General features: G+C 35.9%; 1 protein-coding gene across 1 annotated transcript in view; it reads left to right on the forward strand.

Moving 5' to 3' along the window:
* The window catches only part of KIAA0825 (KIAA0825 ortholog), a 401,025-nt gene that overhangs the window by 160,509 nt on the left and 217,981 nt on the right, over positions 1-22,535 (forward strand). Inside the window, exon 15 of the mRNA XM_060009154.1 lies at positions 12,508-12,687. Coding sequence (XP_059865137.1) covers positions 12,508-12,687 — 180 coding nt within the window. The remainder of the gene's footprint in view (positions 1-12,507; positions 12,688-22,535) is intronic.

Raw genomic sequence — 22,535 nt, forward strand, 5'->3', positions numbered from 1 at the left:
TGAGCTTTCAGGCAAGGTGACTACACAACACAGATAGTATCTGACATGACTGGAGAGTTACTCTAATATAACTCATGAAACTCATGGGCATGGTCCCAGAAGAGAAATGGTTTCCTCTTGATAAAGTTATATAGAACAGCCTGGAAAAACAATTGTGATCAAACATTGGACTATACTGATATAGCCACTAAGTACAGGAATAGCAACTGTGGTTAAATGAATATTTAACCATGTTTTCTTACAAAAAAATTCCACATTTACTTACCAAAAATATTACATCTACCTTTTGTACATATAACGTGATATTGTTTTTGAGGGACTTACAGGTTACTAAAGGTACTATATTGTATCTCCTTCAGTTCTGGTTCTTACGGAATACAGAAGTGTATTTACCCAACCTGCTCAAATATCTATCAGTTTTTGCAGAGGTTGTTAGGTGTTTGATCAGGGTTACATAACTGCCTTGGTATTGTCTTGTATTGAATTTTATTAGCTACTTCAAATATTGTAAGGATGAAGTGACAATTTACTAATCGATTGATTGACTGACTGACTTATTAAGCTGCAGTAGAAACCTGTCACTTTAATTTAGAAACAGTATATTCAGGGAATCTTATTAACTAGACTAAGATGGAAATTATTATGCACCTAAAAATACATATATTTATATAGTAATATTTTTTCAGAGATTTTGTTTTCATTGAACACCATTTGGTAATTTAGAAGTTTGATCATATTTTTAGGAAAGCAAAATTTTAGAGTAAAATATGCTGATTAGGTGTTTCAAACATCATAACTATTGGGCTTTTTATGTGAGAGTTTTCCTTTATAAATAGTGTCTTTTTGGTCTAATTGATAAAATTTAACTTTTGTTAAATTGGCTCAGGAATAAGAATAGAGATTTTAAATACATATTTTTATTTTTATTTATTTATTTATTTGGCTGCATTGAGTCTTATTTGTGGCACATGGAATCTTCGTTGCCGCGTGTAGGATCTTCATTGCACCGTGCAGGCTCTTAGTTGCGGCGTGTGGGCTCTTTAGTTGCGGCATGCATGTGGGATCTAGTTCCTTGACCAGGGATCGAACCCAGGCCCCCTGCATTGGGAGCAGAGTCTTAGCCACTGGACAACCAGGGAAGTCCCTAAATACATATTTTTATTGTACATATTTTAAAACAAGGTCCTCTTCATCCAATAAGCAATTATTAAATTCTGTTAGGTAGAGAATTTTTGATAGACAACCATATATTATAAAGATTAAAATATATGAGGTTTATCTCTTTTATATCTGTAGCTTTTGGTCGTGCTCTATGAAAATGATTTATCAGAATTTCTATTTCTTTTAAAAAGAATCAGCTGAGCCTATATGGAAATAACTTTCTTGTAATATGAGATACAACTTCACTGAAGGTCAGAAAATAGTAAAATTTAGTAAATGAATGAATAGTAAAATTTTAATTTATTCATTAATAATAAAAAAGTCATAGGCTGCAAGCTTCTAGGAAGCTTGGATAAAGTTCAATGGGCATGAGAAGGTAATGTTTGTTGGTTTTATTTTTAAGATGGGCCATCCTAAATTTGAAGGAAAAAAAACCTCTCAAGTACAAATGTTTATAGAAGATTTTAAATTTGTAAGACACTATTTTGGATTAGTGACGTTAAAAACCCAGGGCAATTGTTTTGACATTACCTCACTGAGGCCACATGGCCTTAACCAGTTTCTTACTTGTGGCATCAAAAGAACAAATATTTGGCAATTTCCCAATTGTTAGCAGGTAGCCTTTTCCTGCTAGTGACATTTGAATGAAGTGTAACTAACTTTCTTTCCTTTGCCCATTGCCTCAAGAATGACTCTCAGTGAAACTTCTTGGCTTCTGGTGATATTCAGTAATAACATAATAACCACAACCAACTAGCAAACACATAATATTTAACATGTTCTAGACACGGCTTCTAAGTCTTTAAATGTGTTCACTCACTGAATCCTCAAAACAAACTCTGTGTGGTAGGTACAATTATCATCTCCATTTTACAGATGAGGAAAGTGAGACACAGAGAAATCAAGTCGTTTGTCCAAGTCAACAGCTAATAATCAGCAAAGCAGGATTTGATTCAGACAGCCGGTGTGCAGGGACTGTGCTTTCACCCACCACACTTGTACGGCATCCTGGCAGCGCCACAGAAAGTTTACAAAATTGCAGGGTTGCACAATTTATGAGAACTATCAGGAACCTCTATCATGGATAATTTTGCTAGTACAATCTGTACTTTTCAACCTTGTAACAAAGTGCCAAAAGATAGTCAAGAAACTGACCTACAGAAAATTCTAAATAAATGGCTGCCACCACTACAAAGGCTTGGTTGACTTAAAATGAATTAATCAATTCAAATTCTCTGACTTTATGGTTAATGTTTTCTTGATCTTTTGGGTAATGAGGAATATTGTGGCAGAAGCTTGGTGTTTTATTGTACATTATGTGTGTGTGAGTTTCATTTTATAAGTATTTATGACCAAAGTGCTGCTTCATGACTGTCTTGAAGGAAGTGACCAAAAGTAAAAATATGCTCCCTCTTGGTACCCTTAGTGCACCTAACTTCAATGTCTTTGGCTGCTTTCACTAGTGACAACATCTGTATTCTTACTTGTTCAGTATTTGTTTCTCTGCTGGATTTGTACCCTGTTCTTACCGAGAACAGTAGAATCGTATTTGTGTGTTCTTGCCTTAGTCTTTCCAGCCAAGGATCCTATCCGCGAATGATGACAGACTAGCCTAGAATATCAGTGGTCTCCATAGAATTATTACAGTCCCAGAAACAGTTATCATCTAGGGTCTGTGCTGAGTCTCCATGAGGGTAGGGTGGTTGTAGGGTATGATTATGTAAAGCAAGGCTTCTGGACTTTACAGTGCAAAAACATTATCTGGGGAGCTGGTTAAAACTGCAGATTCTGATTCAGTGGGTCTTGGGTGGGACCTGAGATTCTGCATTTCTAACAAGCTCCCAGGGAATGCTGCTCCTGATGCTGCTATCCCCTGGACCACCTTTTGAGTAACAAGGCCATTGAACAAGGTATCTGTTACTATAGATGGCAAAAAATTGGGGTATGTGATTTGTCTTTTCAATGTATTATGCTTTTAAAGAGACATAATTTTTTTTTTCCCCCTCCGGTACGCGGGCCTCACACTGTTGTGGCCTCTCCCGTTGCGGAGCACAGGCTCCGGACGCGCAGGCTCAGCGGCCATGGCTCACTGGTCCAGCCGCTCCGCGGCATGCGGGATCTTCCCGGACCGGGGCACGAACCCATGTCCCCTGCATCGGCAGGCGGACTCTCAACCACTGCACCACCAGGGAAGCCCTAAAGAGACACAATTTACTTAAGATTATTTATAATCCGTTTTGTCAGAACGTTCACAGAAGTCAGAAATCTTAGTCTTATTCAAATACAGAACTGATTATGTCACTCCCCTGCTAAAAACCTTTAGTGGCTGCCCACTACTTGTAGAGTACAGACCCTAATCCTTAAGACACAAGCAATGTCCATTGTGCTCTGGCAATGGCTGACTTGTCCAGCATCGGGTCCATGCAAGCTTAACATGCATATTCTGGTCTAGGTTGTGCATCTTAGATTTGTATATTTATAATAGCAATGTCCCTGTAGAAGTATCTTGAGAAAAGAGGCAGATGCTCCAACACCAGTGACCTTTCAATTAATTGGCCCAAATTCCACGTTCTTTCCTGTTACAGAACCCTTGAAATGTTATTTTTTTGAGCCTAGAATCTTCTTCCTTTTCATTTTCCTGGCAACTGATAATCATCTTTTAGCTTCAGTATTACTTCCTAGGAAGTCATCTTTGATCATCCCATAACGTCCCACCATAATTCCTTTCGTAACACTCGTCACAATTTTAAGTGAAAGGTTAAATGACATAATTGAGTATTTAATCCCTGTGTCAGCCATTGCAAGCTCCAGAAGGGCAGGGGACAGCTCATCATTTTTCCCCAGTACTTGGCTTAGTTCTCGACACTTGAGACTGGTACTGATCACAGAGAAGGGGCATAAAAAGTATTTGTGAATGAATGAAATTTCCAGGAAAAAATTCTACTTCACTCATTAGTGTTGTGATCTGTCTAAACTTCAGTCTCCCCATTTCTAAATTAGGGTACTAATAATGACCTTACGTGTTTATTTTGAGGTTTAAAAAAGTAAATAGGGACTGCCCTGGTGGCGCAGTGGATAAGACTTCACGCTCCCAATGCAGAGGGCCCGTGTTCAATACCTGAACTAGATCCCACACGCATGCCACAACTAAGAGTTCACATGCTGCAACTAAGGAACCCACCTGCCACAACTAAGACCCAGCACAACCAAATAAATAAATTAAAAAAAAAACCTAATGAAAAAAAGTAAATAAACATAAAGCACCATTTTTTGAAACTTAGTAGATACTTAATTTCTATTAGATTCTTTTCTTCTTTTACACTGTCTGGAAAAATATGCTTGATATATTTTTCTTCTCTCATCGCTCCTCCTGTGCTTTCCATGCAGTGGTCTCTCCCTCAGCTTCTCAGTAACTCTCCCCTCCATCCAAGCATAAATTTGTCTCCAGGAGGTGGGTTTCTCCTTTGACATCTTTGGCCTGAAAAGATGTTGCCTTTTCAGCTCTGATGGGTGTGAAGATGAGAACTGGACCAAATAAATATTCCCAAGTTTTATATATTATAGCACTTCTTGAGAACCTTTGTATATAGCTTGAGAGATTGGTAATAAGAATTTTGCTATGATGCTTCACCTACACAGAATCAGATCTAATTTGGCTTGACAGTAGCTGAAATTTTTATATTCTATCTCTTCCTGGCACCTAGAAAATGTCTAATATATCTATAGGAACATGTTTCTTCTTCAGTAGTTCATGTGCTTCTAGTGTTAGCATGTAAATGATTTGGCATTATATTACGAGTGATACTATTATCATGAATTTATGTAGCATCTTTTCCCCAACAACTCAAAGTGATTTAACATATTATTTCATTTCTGACCCTTGGATCATTAGGACTTTTGCAAATGAGGAAACTTAGATACAGAGAAATTGAGCAAATTGCGTACTTGGTGTTTAAGTGGTCCTTGTTAGAAGAATGAAGAGCTATTATTTCATGAAAGTATATCTATTGTTTTTAAATAAATTCTAAAATGAAAACATGAGACTTTGTGGAGACATTTATTCCTAGAAATAAGAAATAATATCCTTCTGAATTAATTTCTAAAAATGTTGGGTGACGATTTTATAAACACATTCTCTATTCAACTAATATTTAATGGGCATCAACTAGGTACAAGACACTGTTCTCAGCTGGAGATATAGTGGTAAGCATGACACCATATTGCCTTCATATTCTGGGGGATTCATTGCTGGGGAAACATGGGGAGGACAGACCTTATAAAGTTAAAAATATATATAAAAATTAGATAAGTTCAGTTGCTAATAAGTACCATGAGGTGCTTTTCTAAAACAGAGTGACTGATAAGAGAGTGATGGATTGGGTGATGAAGAAATGCTGCTTGAAGAGCTAACACCTACTTTTGCTTGTGAGTTATTTGGGAATAGACGGAAGATGTCCTTAGGTAGTATTAGATGTTTGGAATATATGTATGCTTTCTTCCAGTATTCTAGAATAGAAGTCAGCAAACATTTTCTATAGAGGGCCAGATGGACTACAGATAGAGGGCTTTGTAGGCCACACAGTCTCTGTCACAACTACCAACCTCTACCATTATAGCAGGTACAGACGATACATAAGCAAATCACATGGCTGTGCAGGGGAGGAAAAAGTTTTCCTCAGCTTTCTTACGGTCACTGGCTGGGTTTGAAAATTAAACTGACAAAGATAGAGTAACAGGATAAAAACATACAAATTTATTTAATATAAGTTCTACATGACACAAGAGACTTCATAAGGAAATGAAGATCCAAAGAAACAGAAAATATCTTTATGCTAGGTTTAATGAAGAATGGACAGTTGTGGAGAAATATGATAGGTCAAGGAGTATGATGTTAAGTGTAACAAATTGGGGGAAACTTAGCAAGGTTTATTTGCTAGGATTCTTCTCAGCATCGTTTTGACTTCAGAGATAAGGATGCACCTTTCCTCCTGGTATAGGGCGGGCACCTCTGATGTGAGGGTTTCATGACCTGTTTCAGGGGAGAAGGGCAGGGGGAATTTCAGAGCAACTTTCCTGTTTCTGCTCTTTTCTCAAGCTCCTTCAGCTTAAAATATTAAATATGCCAAGGTGCCATATTTTGGGGTAGCATTCCTGAACCCCATCACCAGTATTCCAATGGAACTTTATTTATGGACACTGAAATTTGAATTTCACATAATTTTTGTTTGTCACAAATCATATTCTACTTTTGATGTTTTTCAGCGATTTGAAAATGTAAAAACCATTCTTAGCTGTGGACCTTACTGAAACAGGCATCAGGCTGGACATGTCTCCTGGGCTATAGTTGCCAACCCTTGTTCTAGAATATTGTGCAGTGGCTTTATCACTTCTCTGCAAGGTGGTCATTTGGCATGAGGACCTGCACATAGACCTAGCATGGTGCTTTTTTCAGAGACCATGGGAGAGAAGTTAAACAGCCCATTCTCTTTAACTTAAGAAGTTAGAGGGACCATTCCTGCTGGACAGATAGGCTTGGTGTCTGCCTTACAGAAGGAATTTCTCTTTGAAATAGCTTTAACTCAGTTTCACATTCTGTGGACTTTGTGCTTATTCAGGAGCACAGATGGAGCTCAAAACTTGCCTCTCACTCCTAGGGCTGCCAGTTGCAGAATTTGGACCAATAGTGCACTTATGCTTAGTGGTCTTTTTTTGGCACAGGCTGCTTCAATGGAGAGTGCCCACTGAAGAGTGAAAAGTGCTAAGATGTTAAGTAAAAACCAGGCCATGCCTTGCTTAAATAAACTGAGTATGTCTAACTTGGAGAAGAAAAGAACTAGAGGAGGCAGCATAGCGATCTTCAAATATGTTAAGTCTTCACTTAAAAAAGAAAAAAATAGGCTGTCCAGTTCAACACGTGGACATGCTTGGGAATAAGTTAAAAGGAAATGGATTTTGGCTGTCAGTCTGTCAGTCAAAAACCCTGAATTGTCATCCATAATGATAACTGAGGAAGTGCCCTTCTTTTCTCTATTCACTAGAGACTTGCCCAGATTTCTGTAGTTCTTTCACATAAGTGCTCTCTCTATATTTTTAAAATGCAAAACAGTTTGGTATTTTAGCTGTCCAGCAGAGGGACGGCTGCCTTGAATGGTGGTGGGTATCCCACCCCTGAAAGTATTCAAAAGCAAGCTAGGTCACCATTGTCACGGATGCTGGAAGACGTTTTTATTTATTCAATCAGCAAAGATTTATTCATTTATTGACCAAGTATTTACTGACTTCCCTGTGAGGTGCCTTCCAGCCATATAATCACATTATGTTTCTTAATCAGTTAGAACTTGATATAAATCTGTGGGGTAAGAGTCAAAGTTTTAAAGACCTATTTTGGCCATGCTTTGTTAGTCTTGCCAGTGCCTACTGCTAAAGCAAAATTCCTCTTGCTCCACAAATGATGCTTTTGAATTAAAATTAAATCCAACTTTGGTGACCTGGTTAGTAATTTCTTTTCCAGTTGACAGTCTTCTTATGCAGAATAGCCCTTTGTGCTTCTACCTTGTACCTTTTCCATTTGAACTGCTCACTTTGATTTGCAAATCCAAAGGGCTTAAAGGTAATGTAAGAGACTCTTTGCAAACATGATGCCTAGATTCAGTTTTATTGAATAGTAGTCTTGCTAGACACAATACTAGAAAAGGGTTTCATGGTCAAAAATACTTAGAAACACTATGTGTATACTAAAATACCTTCGTAGAGAGTCACAGAGCTCATGAATAAAGGCTGTGAAAAATCCTGCAGAAAACAAAAGTGTTTACCATTGTTGGAGCCAGCACTTCCAGGACATATGTGCTACCCATTAACATCCCACGAAACACACTTTGGAAAATCTTGCCTTCTAAAAAGCATGAGGAAGAATCCTAGTAGATACAGGTCCGTACAGCCAGAACTGTTTCAAAGAGGTTTGCCTATCTATGTTTACTAATATGTAAATAACACAAAATAATTTTTCAACATACAGAATTGCCTGTGTATGCCATGTACTGATGATCGGTTTTCAAGGAACTAGAATCAATTGCTCAGTTATTAATCTTTATTGAATGTAGCTATTTTCTCGATTATTCATAAAATGCTTTTTTTCTTCTTTATTCATTAAATGCTTTTTTTCTCCTTTATTCATTAAGGATAAGCCTCTTTAAGATTTAGTTTCTTCATTTGCCAACCCCAGTTCTAGATGATAGAAGAGAGAGAGCTATAGAAAAGACAGCTCACAAGGCCCCCTGAAACCAAGAAAGCATGGCTATAAGGAAGTCAAGAGAGAAGAGAGTTTTCAAGGAGTAGGTGAAAAGAAAGGAAGCAATGGATATGAGGAGGATGAGGTTTGCAGGGGAAAATGACATTTGAATATTATGACTAGAAGGTAAATGTCATTCCAAAAAAAAAAAAAAAAACTATTACTGGATGGACCAAAACCCAACAAAACTACTCAAGAGATTTATTTCTTTCTCCCTTCCTCCCTTCCTTCTTTCTTTAGTATTCAAACATTAGTTAAGCGTATAGCAGTGTTCCAGATGCTGTGGGAAGATACCTAAAGACAAGATGCACATTCATAGAAAGTCCAGTAAGGAAACAGTACTAGAGAGGTAATGAGGTCATATATGTGAAATTGTAGAAAGCTACATGAAATTGAGGTATTTTGTATGAAGACAATCAATTACCACATACCAAATACCTGGTGTAGACTGAGTACTTTGCATTCAGAGGTTATTAACAATAAAATGTCAAAGCAGCCTTTGAGAAATTTGAGATTATAGTTTAATGCAAACAGCACAGGCAAATTCTTACTGCCTCTGTGATCTTGGGGCAAGTTACTTAATTTTTCTCAATTTCACTTATTCATCTGTAAAGCTGGGATAACCGGCACCCATTCTGTAGAGTGTTAGGAGGATGAAATTACACTTAATGCAGCTCATGTGATGTTCAGCATAGTGTAATTTGTGGGTAGTAACTTTGTTTTTACAGAGTCGGTATAAATCTCAATTCATGAACTCAGATATACAAGGAATATCTAAGTCGCTTACTGTATTCAAATCAATTTTAAGAGGATTCTGAGCGTCTCCTGCCTGGCTGGTAGGACATTTAACTGTAGCTATTCTTAGAGTTCCCACCCTTACCCTGGGGTCGTGCAGAAGTCCCTGTGAGACTGTTTTGATCATCAGTTATCTGGTCACCCTAGTTACTGTAGAAATACCCTTATCCCTGTCCAAACGCTCCTGCCAAGCACAGCAGCCAGGCGTGGCTTGTAACCTTTGAGACTGAGAACCTGTGTCAAGGATCCAGCTTCCCTCCGTGCCTCACCCAGACAAGCCTCCCTGAGCTCTGCCTTCCAGCAAAGCCCTTGCAACCCCCAGATGTCTCTCTCCAGTCCCAGAGGTCTCCTCTCTCTGAGCCCTCATGACCCTTGCCTCTGTCCGCCTGCCAGACACATATGATTCCACTTTGGTATCATAGTACCAATATTGGTACCAATATATAGTACCAGTATTTTTTGGCCTTAAAAAATGGCTATTTCATTTAGTTCAAACTAATAACTATTCAATGGATTTAGCTTTTTTTTTTTTTTTTTAAGTCTGGGTGGGCAACTGACTTCAGTCTATTTGTTGCTTTTCAAATAGCAAAAATCCCTGAGGCAGGTAAACAGACTACTTTTTTCGAAGCAAGGGAAAATAGAAATAAAAAATATACATTGAAGTATTTTGACACATTTATATGGTAATAACAACAATGTTAATGCTAATAAAACTCATTATTTTTATTATAATATTCCTCATACCATCCCCCTTTCTCCATCTGTATTGTCAGTGCATGATTCATGGGGCCTTAGATTATTCAGGCTGTGTTGATTGTCTAGCTTTATCTCTCCCTCCTGCATACCATTCACACTTCAGCCATGCCACCCTACCAGCAGCAACCTGTCTTCTCACCATTGGACCAACTCTTCTGTCTTCCTGGAAAGCACCTTTCCCACCTCAACCTTGTCGTGCCAGTAGATTTCTACTCCTCCTTAAAGACTTCGCTGAGACAGGGTCTTCTCTCAGAGAGAAGATGTCTTCTCTGCGTTCCTATCCCCAAATTTAAAACATCATCCTCTATATTTTCATAGTACCTTATACTTAAGGCACTTAGACTTAAGGTGATCGAATAATTCGTCATTTAAACTGGGACCCAGTTTAAGAGTGAAAGAGGATGCTGCTACTAATTACACCAGAACAACAGACATAAACCAGGACTGCCTGAGGCAAACCAGGATGTACTGTAACCCTACTTATCTTTACATTGCTGTAATGATTGTTTACATGTCTATCATTCCCACCCCACCCCCCAAACACACACACACACACACACACACACACACACACACACACACACACACACACACAGAGGCAGTGAATCCCTGGAAGGTGTAGGCCTTAGCATCTAATATGACTGCTGACATAGTAATTGCCTGATTAAATCTTGGGAATTTTATTGGAGCAGAACATTCTAGACTAGTGAAGTGGTTGAGACAAAAGGCGATAGGAGGGAACATGTGCAAGGAAAACAAGTACACCAGTTTGGGAGGAGCAGATGACTGCGGATTGAAACATAATTTGGGAAAAGATTGTGGAAACTCTTGATTTTCAGGTTCAGGAATTTCTAACAAAGTGTAGGAGCAGGGGAAGGTTTAAACATGGGGCGATGACATGAAGGATAACTGATAGTTGAATGTAAGCTGAATTAGAGGGAGGGAAATGCAGAGAGGACTGAGGAGACTATTTGGATAAAAAAGATGAAATTATGAATGCCTGGACTAGGACTCTTTGTCATTTAACCTTTTGTGCTTGATGAAAACTTAGGACCCTTTAGATTGCACGTGACAGAAACCCAAATTAACCTGGTTTAACCAAAAAGGGAAATTTATCAGCTCAGCTAACATAAGTATACAGGCATTACTGGATCCAGGTTCTCACACAGTGTCATCCCGTCAGGACTGTTCTCTCCATCTCTTGGTTCTACTTACCTTATCGACTTCCTTCTCAATGGAGTTCTCCCCACAATGGACATCAGTAGCTTCCAGCCTACTTTCTACCAGCTTAGCAACCCCAGTACAAAGAGAACATCACTTTACCAATAGTTCAGCAAAAATCCTGCAGAAGGCTCTCTAGATCATGAAAATCAAATCACAGAAATAAAATTATCAAGAAGAACCATAGAAGCGATGAGCTTCCAAATTAGCAAGAAAAGGAAATGTACTCATTCCAAAATGATCTAGGTTATATTTTTTCAATATATTTAAAATATAAGAAACTTTATGAGAGTCATTATCTTTAATTCAATCAATATTTTTACATATTATGATACTGGACATATCATGCTAATTATCTAGACAAAATCGAAATTAGTTCACCTTTTCAGTCCTACCTGTAGATGCAACAGTATAGGAACTGATCTTTGAAGAAGTCATAATGGAGCCAGAGGAGGACGGAAAAGAGTGATTAAAATGGCTCTGTCTTTGTGAGAATTCCTATTAGGTTTTGTTGAGAAACCAGCTGATAAACCTCTTCATTCTGAAATAGCAGGATCTATGTGTCTGAGAAACACATAAATTTATTTGTAGAATTGATAGCATAATACTGAGAACACTATAAATGTGAATTTCCTATGAAATTTATGTTCTGAATAAAGGGTATAATAATGTTCAGAACACAAATCCCAAACAGAGATACAAAGATTCATCTAGTTTTAAGTAGATTTTCAATAACAAGAGGGTGCATATAGAATAACTCTATTTGGTGTTCAAGTTATACATACATATACTTACATATACATATATGTATACATATAAAAATATATATATTTGTGTATATTTGTATATAATATGAATGAAATACTGCACCAAATATAGTAGCTATCACTGATTGGTAGGATTTGGTACAATTTTAGTTTTCTTAGTTTCTTAGTCTGAATTTTTTACAGTTTCTAGAATGAATACATGTTACTTTTAAATGAGAAAAGAAATCAAAAAAGTTTCTTTAAGAGGAAAAAGAATTCTGACATAAAGGGAAACTAGCACTGCCCTTTGAAGTGATGTCATGTTGTCCTTCTCACAACTTTTTCCCCCACAAATATCCAGGATTATCTCAGAAATTATATTGAGTTTGATGAACCATTGACCTGAAAGACTGTGGCATTTCTCTTATTATGTAAATATTAATCAAATACATGTTTACAATATTATGCTAGAGTAAGTGATGAGAATGTAATCATATTCATTGATACCTACCTTACTAAACCATTTTTATTCCTTTTAAGAACGCACCTTTCAAGAACAGGGTTCTGATACAGAAAGTAATGTGAACCAAGGATCCAGCTTGATAGAAGCTATCTTTAAAGTATTGTACCACTGCAATTTTTCTCCACAAACATTTGGAAATGTTTTTGTGAGTTACATGGAAGAAGAACATTTATGGGACTTTTTATATAACATTCCAGGTATGAGAAATTTTCTATTTGTACAAGAAGTGTTTTATAGATACTTAAATATATCTTTAAAGATGTTTTAAAATTTTTATTAATGTCAGTTTTGCTGAATCTGTTATTTGTAAAGGATTATCTTACATTTTTTCAGTATAAAGTCTTCTTTTGGGACTCATTAACCATTAGTTCCTGTCAAAATTTAATATACTTGGGACAAGGGTGAGGGGAAAGTTGAGGGGGGAAATTATGTAATGCAGATTTCTTTTTTTATTATTAGGTAGTGTTGTCTCATAAAAATTTAATATTTACCACAGATTATGTTTTGCTATTGAGCATATAAGAAATTAGTAAGATGTGAAAAATACTTTGTGATTCTTGGGTGCTTTTATTAATAAACAAACTGATGTACAAAACTGCTGGCCAATTTTCTTCAAATGTAAAAGGCATTTATTATTATGATCATAGTGCATCTCTCTCTACAAGGCAATTATGTCCTATCATTGTTCTGGGTACAGTATGTGTTTTCCCCAGCCGTATTGTTCTTTTGCCCGCAGCTGGAGTGGATATTAAAGACAGAACCGGTTGCATATCCGAATAGGAAGTGTTCATGGGTTACCCCACCTTCAGGACCAGGTGTAAACATTCTCACATTGTTTTTTAAAAAAATTTTTTTTAATTTATTTAATTAATTAACTTATTTTTGGCTGTGTTGGGTCTTCGTTGCTGCGCGTGGGCTTTCTCTAGTTGCCGCGAGCGGAGGCTACTCTCCGTTGCAGTGTGCGGGCTTCTCATTGCAGTGGCTTCTCTTGTTGCGGAGCACCGGCTCTAGGCGTGCGGGCTTCAGTAGTTGCGGTATGTGGGCTCAGTAGTTGTGGCTCACGGGCTCTAGAGCACAGGCTCAGTAGTTGTGGCACACGAGCTTAGTTGCTCCGCGGCATGTGGGATCTTCCTGGACCAGGGATCGAACCCGTGTCCCCTGCATTGGCAGGCGGATTCTCAACCACTGCGCCACCGGGGAAGCCCTCTCACATTGTTTTATCCTTAATATTCTGCCTTTAAATCTCTATACTTAATGTCTTGGGAAAATGAAGGATGAGGACTTAGTGGTTATTCTGTTAGTCCATTAACTATTTAAATCATTCACACTTGGCTTTCAACCTATATGCTTTCTTATACACTTTTTTGGAACCGACCAACCTTTCCTTAAAATATTTACTAGAATCCATATAAAAAATCTAACTGGCTCATATCATGGTTTCCTTCTTCCTGTACTTTTTAACTATCCTCCAGACATGAATACCTTTTAAACTATTTTTAAGTCATTATGTTACATCTTCTCTTGGTCATTATCCCTGCAAAGTAGCAATAGATAACTTTATGTAATGATTTCAAAACCTGAATCTATCACTTAAAGACTCTGTAATAATTATCTCCTTTTAAAGTCTTATTTTCTAGTTTTCATGTATTCTCTCACTGTTTCCTTTTAACCCCCAAAATGGTCAGTCTTCTAAGTTTAAAAGACTGCATTATTTCTGATGTAGACTTTATTGAACTGAAAGAAAAACAACCTTGAAAGCCCCCTCCACCCCCTGCTGGTTTTAGTTGTTTCTGGCCAGGGTAAGAGCCGAATTCTCTCACAAGATTATAAAGAATTGGTGACCCACATGCTTCAACCATTATTTATCTTTCAGTTCTTGAGTTCTTGAACCATCTGTCACTCAGCACAGAACTGTACTGAAAATGACTTAGAAGAGATCAATGGGTTTCAGGTGGTGGCCTGAGAAAGCAAAACTGCTACTTGCTTCTAATTAGTCTTCTCTCCCATCTACACATTGAACAAACCCGCCTCCCCATGGTCAGACAACTCTCCTGGAACAGGAACAAGTAGTACACATATTCATAGAGCCCGAATTTTGTCGACGGGCTCAAAGGGGCAGAACTTCAAACTGGTGAAACATCCCTGGCCTTTGTACAAGTTGTTTCTCCATCAACATTATATATTCTCTGGAACCGAAGACCTTGCAGTGGTTGTGAGGGACAGTGTCTTTGTGTTTTCTCTCCTATTTAAGTCTTTGCAAAAGTTTTCCTTTTCTTCTGTTACCAATCACAGGTATCTTAAAAATGCTATTAAGATAATAAAATATACTAATTCATAACAAAATTAAGCCCTTTATGGTGGTTTCTGTTTGACTTGAAAATATGACAGGTTTAAACGAAATACAGCTGAGACACATCATAATCCCACAATATTTGCATTTTACCACTAACAGATCTGTGTTTCAGTAAATATAATTACCCAGATCGACTGGAGTACATTATTTAAAAACTGGTGTATTTTCTTCCTCCTGAAACACCTTTCTTCCTCCTGTCTATGGTTTCTGTATAGTTTATCCATAATATATCACAGTCTTATGATTTTAGGGTATAAAGGTGAGGATGAAGTAGGCAGTATCCTCATCTTATTGCTAAGTAAACCAGGGTCAGAAATGTTAAGACTTGCCTAAGATTATCCACTGATTAAATTGCAGATTCAGAACAAAAAAACAGAATTTCTGATCACAGGCCATGTTATTTCTCTTTATTTTTTTCTGTTAGACTAAACTTTTTGAAACATTTGCTTTGTGAACATTTGAATTCCGTAATGAAACACAAAATTTGATTTAATAATTAGAAATCCAACACATAACTCCTTAGAATGAACATAAGCTAGGGGGGAAAACAAGAGTGGAAATATCCATTTAAAAAAAGAATACAGAAGATAGAAATACAAAAAACAATTAAGTTGGGGACCTCATGTGGGCATTTCAAAGGCCGATACACTATAAGTAATAGATTTGGTAGCAACCATTTCAGGCCTGTACTCTCAGAGTAGGTCAGCAATCTTTAGTTGGGCAAATGAAACTATCAAAGCGTAAGTTACTTTGACTGTACTTCAGTCACACTATTCCTTAACTCCCTTTTTTTTTAAAAAGAAATCAATGTCTTTAACACATACTGTGAATTAAACTTTATAAGAAGCTACTAAACTGTTTTTCAAAGTAATCCTGTCTTTTTACATTCCCACCAGTAATGTAAGAGAGTTTGGGTTGCTCTATACCTCATCAACACTTGGAATTGTCTTTTTGCTTTTATTCAGTCTAAGGAGTATGTGCTATTATCTCACTGTGACTTTAATTTACAATTCCTTGGTGATTAATGACATCAAACACCCCTTCATGTTCTTAACAGTCATTTGAAAACAATTCTTTTATAAAATATCTGTTCAAAACTTTTCTTCATTTATTAATTGGATTATTTGTCTTACTGAGTTGTAAAGAGTCCTTTATATATTCTTCATACAAGTTATTTGTCAAGATAATGTATTAAAAAATTTTTCTCCACAGTCTATTGCTTACTTTTTCATTCCCTTAACAAGGTCTTTTGATAGGGAGAAGCTTGCAATTTTGATGAGTCCAACTTAACAGTTTTCTTTATAGTAGTGCTTTTTTGTGTCCTAAGAACTATTTGCTTATCTAAAGAGTGCCAAGATTTCTCCTGTGTTTTCTTCTGGGAATTTTATAGTTCTAGTTTTTAATATTTAATTCTATGATTAATTTCAAGTTGTTGCTTTTTTGTGTGGTGTAAGTGTTGAAATTCGTACTTTTTCATACAAACATGCGATTTTTCCCAGCATCCTTTTTAGAAATCACTGTTCTTTCCCAGTTGAATTACTTCAGTGTTTTTGTCAGAAATCAAGTGAACAATTGATCAAATGCATATCTAATTGTGGATCCTCTATTCTAACACTTGGAACTACATGACTATATTATTTGCTTTCTGTTTGTCCCATCTTTATTCCTTTTAACCTTTATTTTGGTCTTCTTTAGATTAACTGAGTATTTTTCAGTATTACATTTTATCTTTGCTAATGGCCTATTAGATATAACTCTATTTATTTTAGTAGTTGTTCCAAGGTTTACATCTTACCATGAGTATCTTTAACTCATCACAGTTTACTTTTTTACTATTATACCACTTTTACATCTAATCTAAGAACCTTACACAAGTATATTTCTATTTACTCTCTCCTGTTCTTTATGCTAGTGTTGTCGTGTAATTTCTACTAATGTTATAAACCCCACAATCTATTGGTTTTTTGTTTGTTTGTTTTAGTCAGTTACAGTTTAAAGAAGCTAAAAATGAGAAGAAAGTCTTTCATATTTGTCCATCTATCTACTATTTCTGGTACTCTTCTTTTACTTGTATAGATCTAGGTTTCTGACGGATATCATTTTCTTTCTACCTGAAGTATCAATACTTCCTTTAACATTTCATGTACTACAAATTTTCTGCCATCAATTTATTTTATTTGCATGAAAAAAGGGCTTTGTCTTCATATCTGAAATATTCTTCATCAGACATAGACTTTTGGGTTCAGAGATTTTTTTTTTTGTCTTTCGTTTTCCTTTTTCACTCATCACTTTGAAGACATTATTCTATTTTGTGGCTTGCATTGTTTCTGATGATAAATCAGTATAGGTTTTAAAGTATGTTTCCTTTTATATAATGTGTCTTCTTTTTGTTGTTCATTTTAAGATTTTTCTCTTTATCACTACTTTGCAACAATTTTATTATGATGTGCTTTGTTTTGGTTTCCTTTGTATTTATTCTTCTTGGGGTTTGTTGAGCTTTTGTATCTGATGATGTTTAGTTTTTATCATATCTGTAAATTTTTCAGCCATTCTCTCTTGGGATATTTTATCTTTTGTGCCCCCTACCACCACTTTTTTTCTGGGATTCTTATTATTAGACCTCTTGGTATTATCCCACATATCACTGAAGCTGTATTCTTTGATTTTGTTCTTGTTCTTGTTTGGTTTTTATTTTTTTGCCTTCTTTCTCTCTGGTTTGGTTTGGACACTTTATATTGTACCTTCAAATTCAAGGATCTTTTCTTCTGCAGTGCATAACTGCTATTAAGACTATCCAGTGAATTTTTTTATTCCAGATATTTTTAATTTCTAGCAATTCCATTTAGTTCCTTTTTATATTTTGTATATCTCTCCTCATTTTAAAATCCTTGCACATATGTATGAAGTCTGTTTTAATTTAAACCCTTGTTTGCTCATTCCATCATTTCTATCATTTTTTTTTCATTTCTATCATTTTTGAGTGTATTTCTATTGGGTGATTTTTCTCCTGATTATGGATCACAGCTTTTTTCTTTTTGTTTTTTTTATGTTATGGAAAAAATGCCAGATGTTATGAATATTACATTGTTAAGTGTCTAGATTTTATTTTTGTCCTTTACAGATTTTGTTCTCACTAACAGTTGTGTACTTACAGATTTTCTAATGTTGAAACGGCCTTGCATATCTTAGATAAATCCCACTTGGTCATGGTGTATAATTCTTTTTATGCATCATTAAGTTCAATTGGCTAATACTTTGTTTAGGATTTTTGTATCTATGTTCATGAGATATATTGATCTGTAGCTTTCTTTTTTGGTAATGTCTTTGTCTCGTTGGTATTCAGGTAATGCTGGCTTCAAAATGAGTTAGGAAGTAGTCCCTCTGTTTCTATGTTCTGAAAGAGATTGAAAGGAATTGGTATAATTTCTTTTTTTAAATGTTTGGTAAAATTTCACCAGTGAACCCACCTGGGCCTGGTGCTTTCTGTTTGGGAAGATTATTAGTTATTGATTAAATTTCTTTTATGGATATAGGCCTATTCAGATTGTATATTTCTTTTTTTGTGTGAATTTTGGCAGATTGTGTCTTTCAAGGAATTAGTTCATTTCATTTAGATTATCAAATTTGGGGAGCATAGAGTTGTTCATAGTATTCCTTTACTATCCTTTTAATGTCCATGGGATCTGTAGTGATGCTCCTTCTTTTATTTCTGATATTAGTAGTTTGCATGCTCTCTCTTTATTTCTTAGTTAGCCTGACTAGAGGCTTATTGATTTTATTGATCTTTTCAAAGAACCAGCTTTTAGTTTTGATTTTCTCTATTGATTTCCTGTTTTCAGGTTCATGATTTCTGCTCTAATTCTTATTATTTCTTTTCTTCTGCTTAGCTTGGGTTTAATTTGCTCTTCTTTTTCTAGTTTCCTAAGGGGAAAACTTTGACTCTTGATTTTAGATCTTTCTTCTTTTCTAGTATATGCATTCTGTGCTCTAAATTTCCCTCTAAGCATTTTTGCTACATCTGACAAATTTTACGTTGTGTTTTTATCTTCATTTGGTTCCAAGTATTTTACAGTTTCTCTTGAGATTTCTACTTTTACCCATGTATTATCTAAAAGTATGTTGTTCAATATCCACCTGTTTCGGAATTTTCCAGTTACCTTTTTGTTATTGATTTGTAGTGTAATTCCATTGTGGTCTGAGAGCAAACATGGTATACTCTATATTTTTTAAAAATTTGTTAAGGTATGTTTTATGGCCCAGAATGTGGTCTATGTTAGTGAATGTTCTCTACAAGCTTGAGAAGACTGTGTATTCTGCTGTTGTTGGATGTAGTCCATAGATGTCAATTATATCCAACTGATTGATGGTGGTATTGAGTTCAGTTATGTCCATAATGATTTTCTACTTTCTGGATCTGTCCATTTCTGATAGAGGATGCTAAAGTCTCCAACAATGATAGCAGGTTCACCTAGTTTTCCTTGTAATTCTATCAGGTTTTGCTTCACATAGTTTGACACTCTGTTGTCAGGTGCATACACATTAAGGATTGGTATGACTTCTTGGAGAACTGACACCTTTATCATTATGTAATGCCCTCCCTTATCTCTAATAACTTTCCTTATTTTGAAGTCTGCTTTGCCTGAAATTAATGTAACTATTCTTGCTTTCTTTTGGTTGGTGTTAGCACGGTACATTTTTCTCCATCTATTTGCTTTTAATCTATATGTGTCTTCATATCTAAAGTTGACTTCTTACAGACAACATATAGTTGGGTCTTGGTTTTTGGTCCCCACTGATCAATCTCTGTCTTTTAATTGGTGCTTTTAGACCATTGACGTTCAAAGTGATTATTCATATAGTTGGATTAATATCTACCATATTTGTTACTGTTTTCTATTTGTTGCCCTTGTTCTTGTTTTTATCTTTCACTATTTTGTTCTGCCTTTGTTGGTTTTAACTGAACATTTTATATGATTCTATTTTCTCACATTTTTAGCATATCAGTTATACTTCTTTTTTAACTTTTTTAATGGTTGCCCTAGAGTTTGCACTATATATAGAAAGACAGAGTTTGCAACTAAGTCCACTTTCAGATAACACTATACCATTTCACAGATTGCGTGAGTACATTGTACTAACGAAATAATCCTAATTTCTCGCTCCCATCCATGTATCATTTCTGTCATTCATTTCACTATACATAAGCATATATAAGAATGCTGTATACATAAGCACACATAATTAAACACATTGCTGGTATTATTATTTTAAACAAACTGTTTTCTGTTAGATTAGTTATGAATAAGAAAAATAAAAGGTTTTATTTTACCTTCACTTATTCCTCTTCAATGTTCTTCCTTACTTTATGTAGATTTCAGTTTCTGACCTATATTGTTTTCCTGCTACCTAAAGAATTTCTTTTAAAATTTCTTTCAAGTCAGGTTGACCAGCAACAAATTTCTTCAGTTTTTGTTTGTCTTGAGTAAGTCATTATTTCTCTTTCACTTTTGAAGGATAGTCTTGCAGGGTGCAGAATTCTAGATTGATTTTTTTTTTTTCTCTCAACACTTTAAATATTTCATTCTACTGTCTTCTTGCTTGTATCGTTTCTAAGAAGTTAAATGTAATTCTTATCTTTCTTCCTCTATAGGTAAGGTGTTTCTATGTTCTGGCTTCTTTCAGGACTTTATCTTTGATTTTCTGTAATTTGAAAATGATATGCCTAGGTATAGTTTTCTTTGGTTGTTGTTGTTCATTCTTTGTTTGTTTGTTTTTTAGCATTTATTCTGCTTGGTGTTCTCTGAACTTCCTGGATCTGTAGTTCAGTGTTTGACATTAATTTAGGGAAAATGCTCAGTTATTATTGTTTCAATATTTCTTCTGTCCCTTCTGTCTTCTCCTTGTATTCCCTTTACAAGTACGTTACACCTTTATAGTTGTCCCATACTCCTTGGATATTCTCTTCTGGTTGTGGGGGTTGTTTTTTTTCAGTCTTTGTTCTCTTTGCTTTTCAGTTTTAGAAGTTCCTACTGAGACATCCTCAAGCTCAGAGATTCTTTCCTCAGCCATTCCCCTTCTACTAATAAGCCCAGAAAAGGCATTCTTCATTTGTTACAGTGTTTTTGATTGCTAGTGTTTCTTTCTGTTTCTTTCTCAGTATCCATCTTTCTACTTACATTGCCCATTTGTTCTTGCATGCTATCTACTTTATTCATTAGAGTCCTTTACATATTAATCACAGGTGTTTTAAACTCCCAGTCTGACAATTCTAATATCTTTGCCATGTCTGTTTCTGATGCTCGCTCTGTTTTTTCAAATTGTATGTTTTGACTTTTAGTTTGTCTTGTAATTGTTTTCTTGAAAGCTGGACATGATGTTCTGAGTAAAAAGAACTGCTGTAAATAGGCCTTTACTAAGTGGTGGAGAGGTGTAAAGGAGGGGAAGCATTTTATAGGTCTATGTTTAGATCTCAGTCTTTTAGTGAGCCTATGCCTCTGTGGTGTACTTAACAAGCATTTCAGTTTTTTTCTTACCCCTTCCTTAGGTCTGAGAGTATGGTTAGAGTGGACTGGAGCTGAGTATTTCTCCTGTCCTAGGACAGTTAGGCTCTGAGAATATGCCTAGTGAGTTAGGCTCTGTTTTAGTAGTTTCTCCTAAGGGCAGTCCTTAAGAAAAACAGGGTGTGCTGGCATATTTCCAGATGTTTCTTTTTCCCTCCTATTGCTAGAAGCACTAGAGGATTTTTCTCTGATATCTACTGTGGAAACCTAGTCAAGTTCCTGGAGGTAAAACTCACAGAGTGTAACAGCTCCCCCATGAGAGGGTCTCCCTAGAGTTTTAACTCTCAGACTTGTCTACACTGAGCCTCCAGCAATTGATCAGTTACAGTAGAGATTTTCCTACATTGGTTCTGGTTCCCAGGATAGTTTCTGCTTGTGAGTCTCTACTCCAGTAAGCTGTGCCTTACTGTATTTGCCTGTCTGTCTTTCCAGTCTGGGGGGCTGTGGTTTGCCTTGTGTCCTCACCTCTTTTACAGATCCAGGAAGAGTCGTTGATTTTTTTTATCTGTTCAGTTTTTTACTTGCTGTTAGAATAAAGTAGATACATCCAAGCTCATTGTATGCAGAGCCAGAAACCAGAATACCCTGCCACTTTCTTTTCTCTGTTCTCCATTTCTTCTTTCTTATCTCGACCATAGGCATCTGTGGGTATTGATTAATCTTCCCTATAGTAGTATCTAGTGCTCAAGATGTTTCAGAATCCTGCATCAAGAGAACGCTGGGAACCGCAACACTGTACAATTGTAATTTTTCCAGAAATTGTAATTTTTCCAGAAAACTCTTATCTTAGGTAATAATAATAATAGCACATACTTACATAAGTGCCTACTATATGGTAGTTACTTTACACAAATTAATTCATGTAATTTTAAAATAATTCTTTGAGATAAGTCTATTATTTTATCATTTTCAATTCCTTGATTTTATTTTAAAAGGAATAAACATACCCTTTTAACAAAAGGAAATAGAGGAATTCCTGGCTTTCTAGAATTTTTAGATATCTGAGATGCATTTAATCCATGACTCCAAAGAGTTCAACCCAAATGAATGTTAATTACTGATACAGGAAGAAGGCTTCTTTATGTCCTTCAATGAATTAAAGTCTTGAAACATCATTAAAAAGACAGCTACA

The sequence above is a fragment of the Delphinus delphis genome, chromosome 3 (genome assembly GCF_949987515.2).
Source record: "Delphinus delphis chromosome 3, mDelDel1.2, whole genome shotgun sequence".
Taxonomy (NCBI): Eukaryota; Metazoa; Chordata; class Mammalia; order Artiodactyla; family Delphinidae; genus Delphinus; species Delphinus delphis.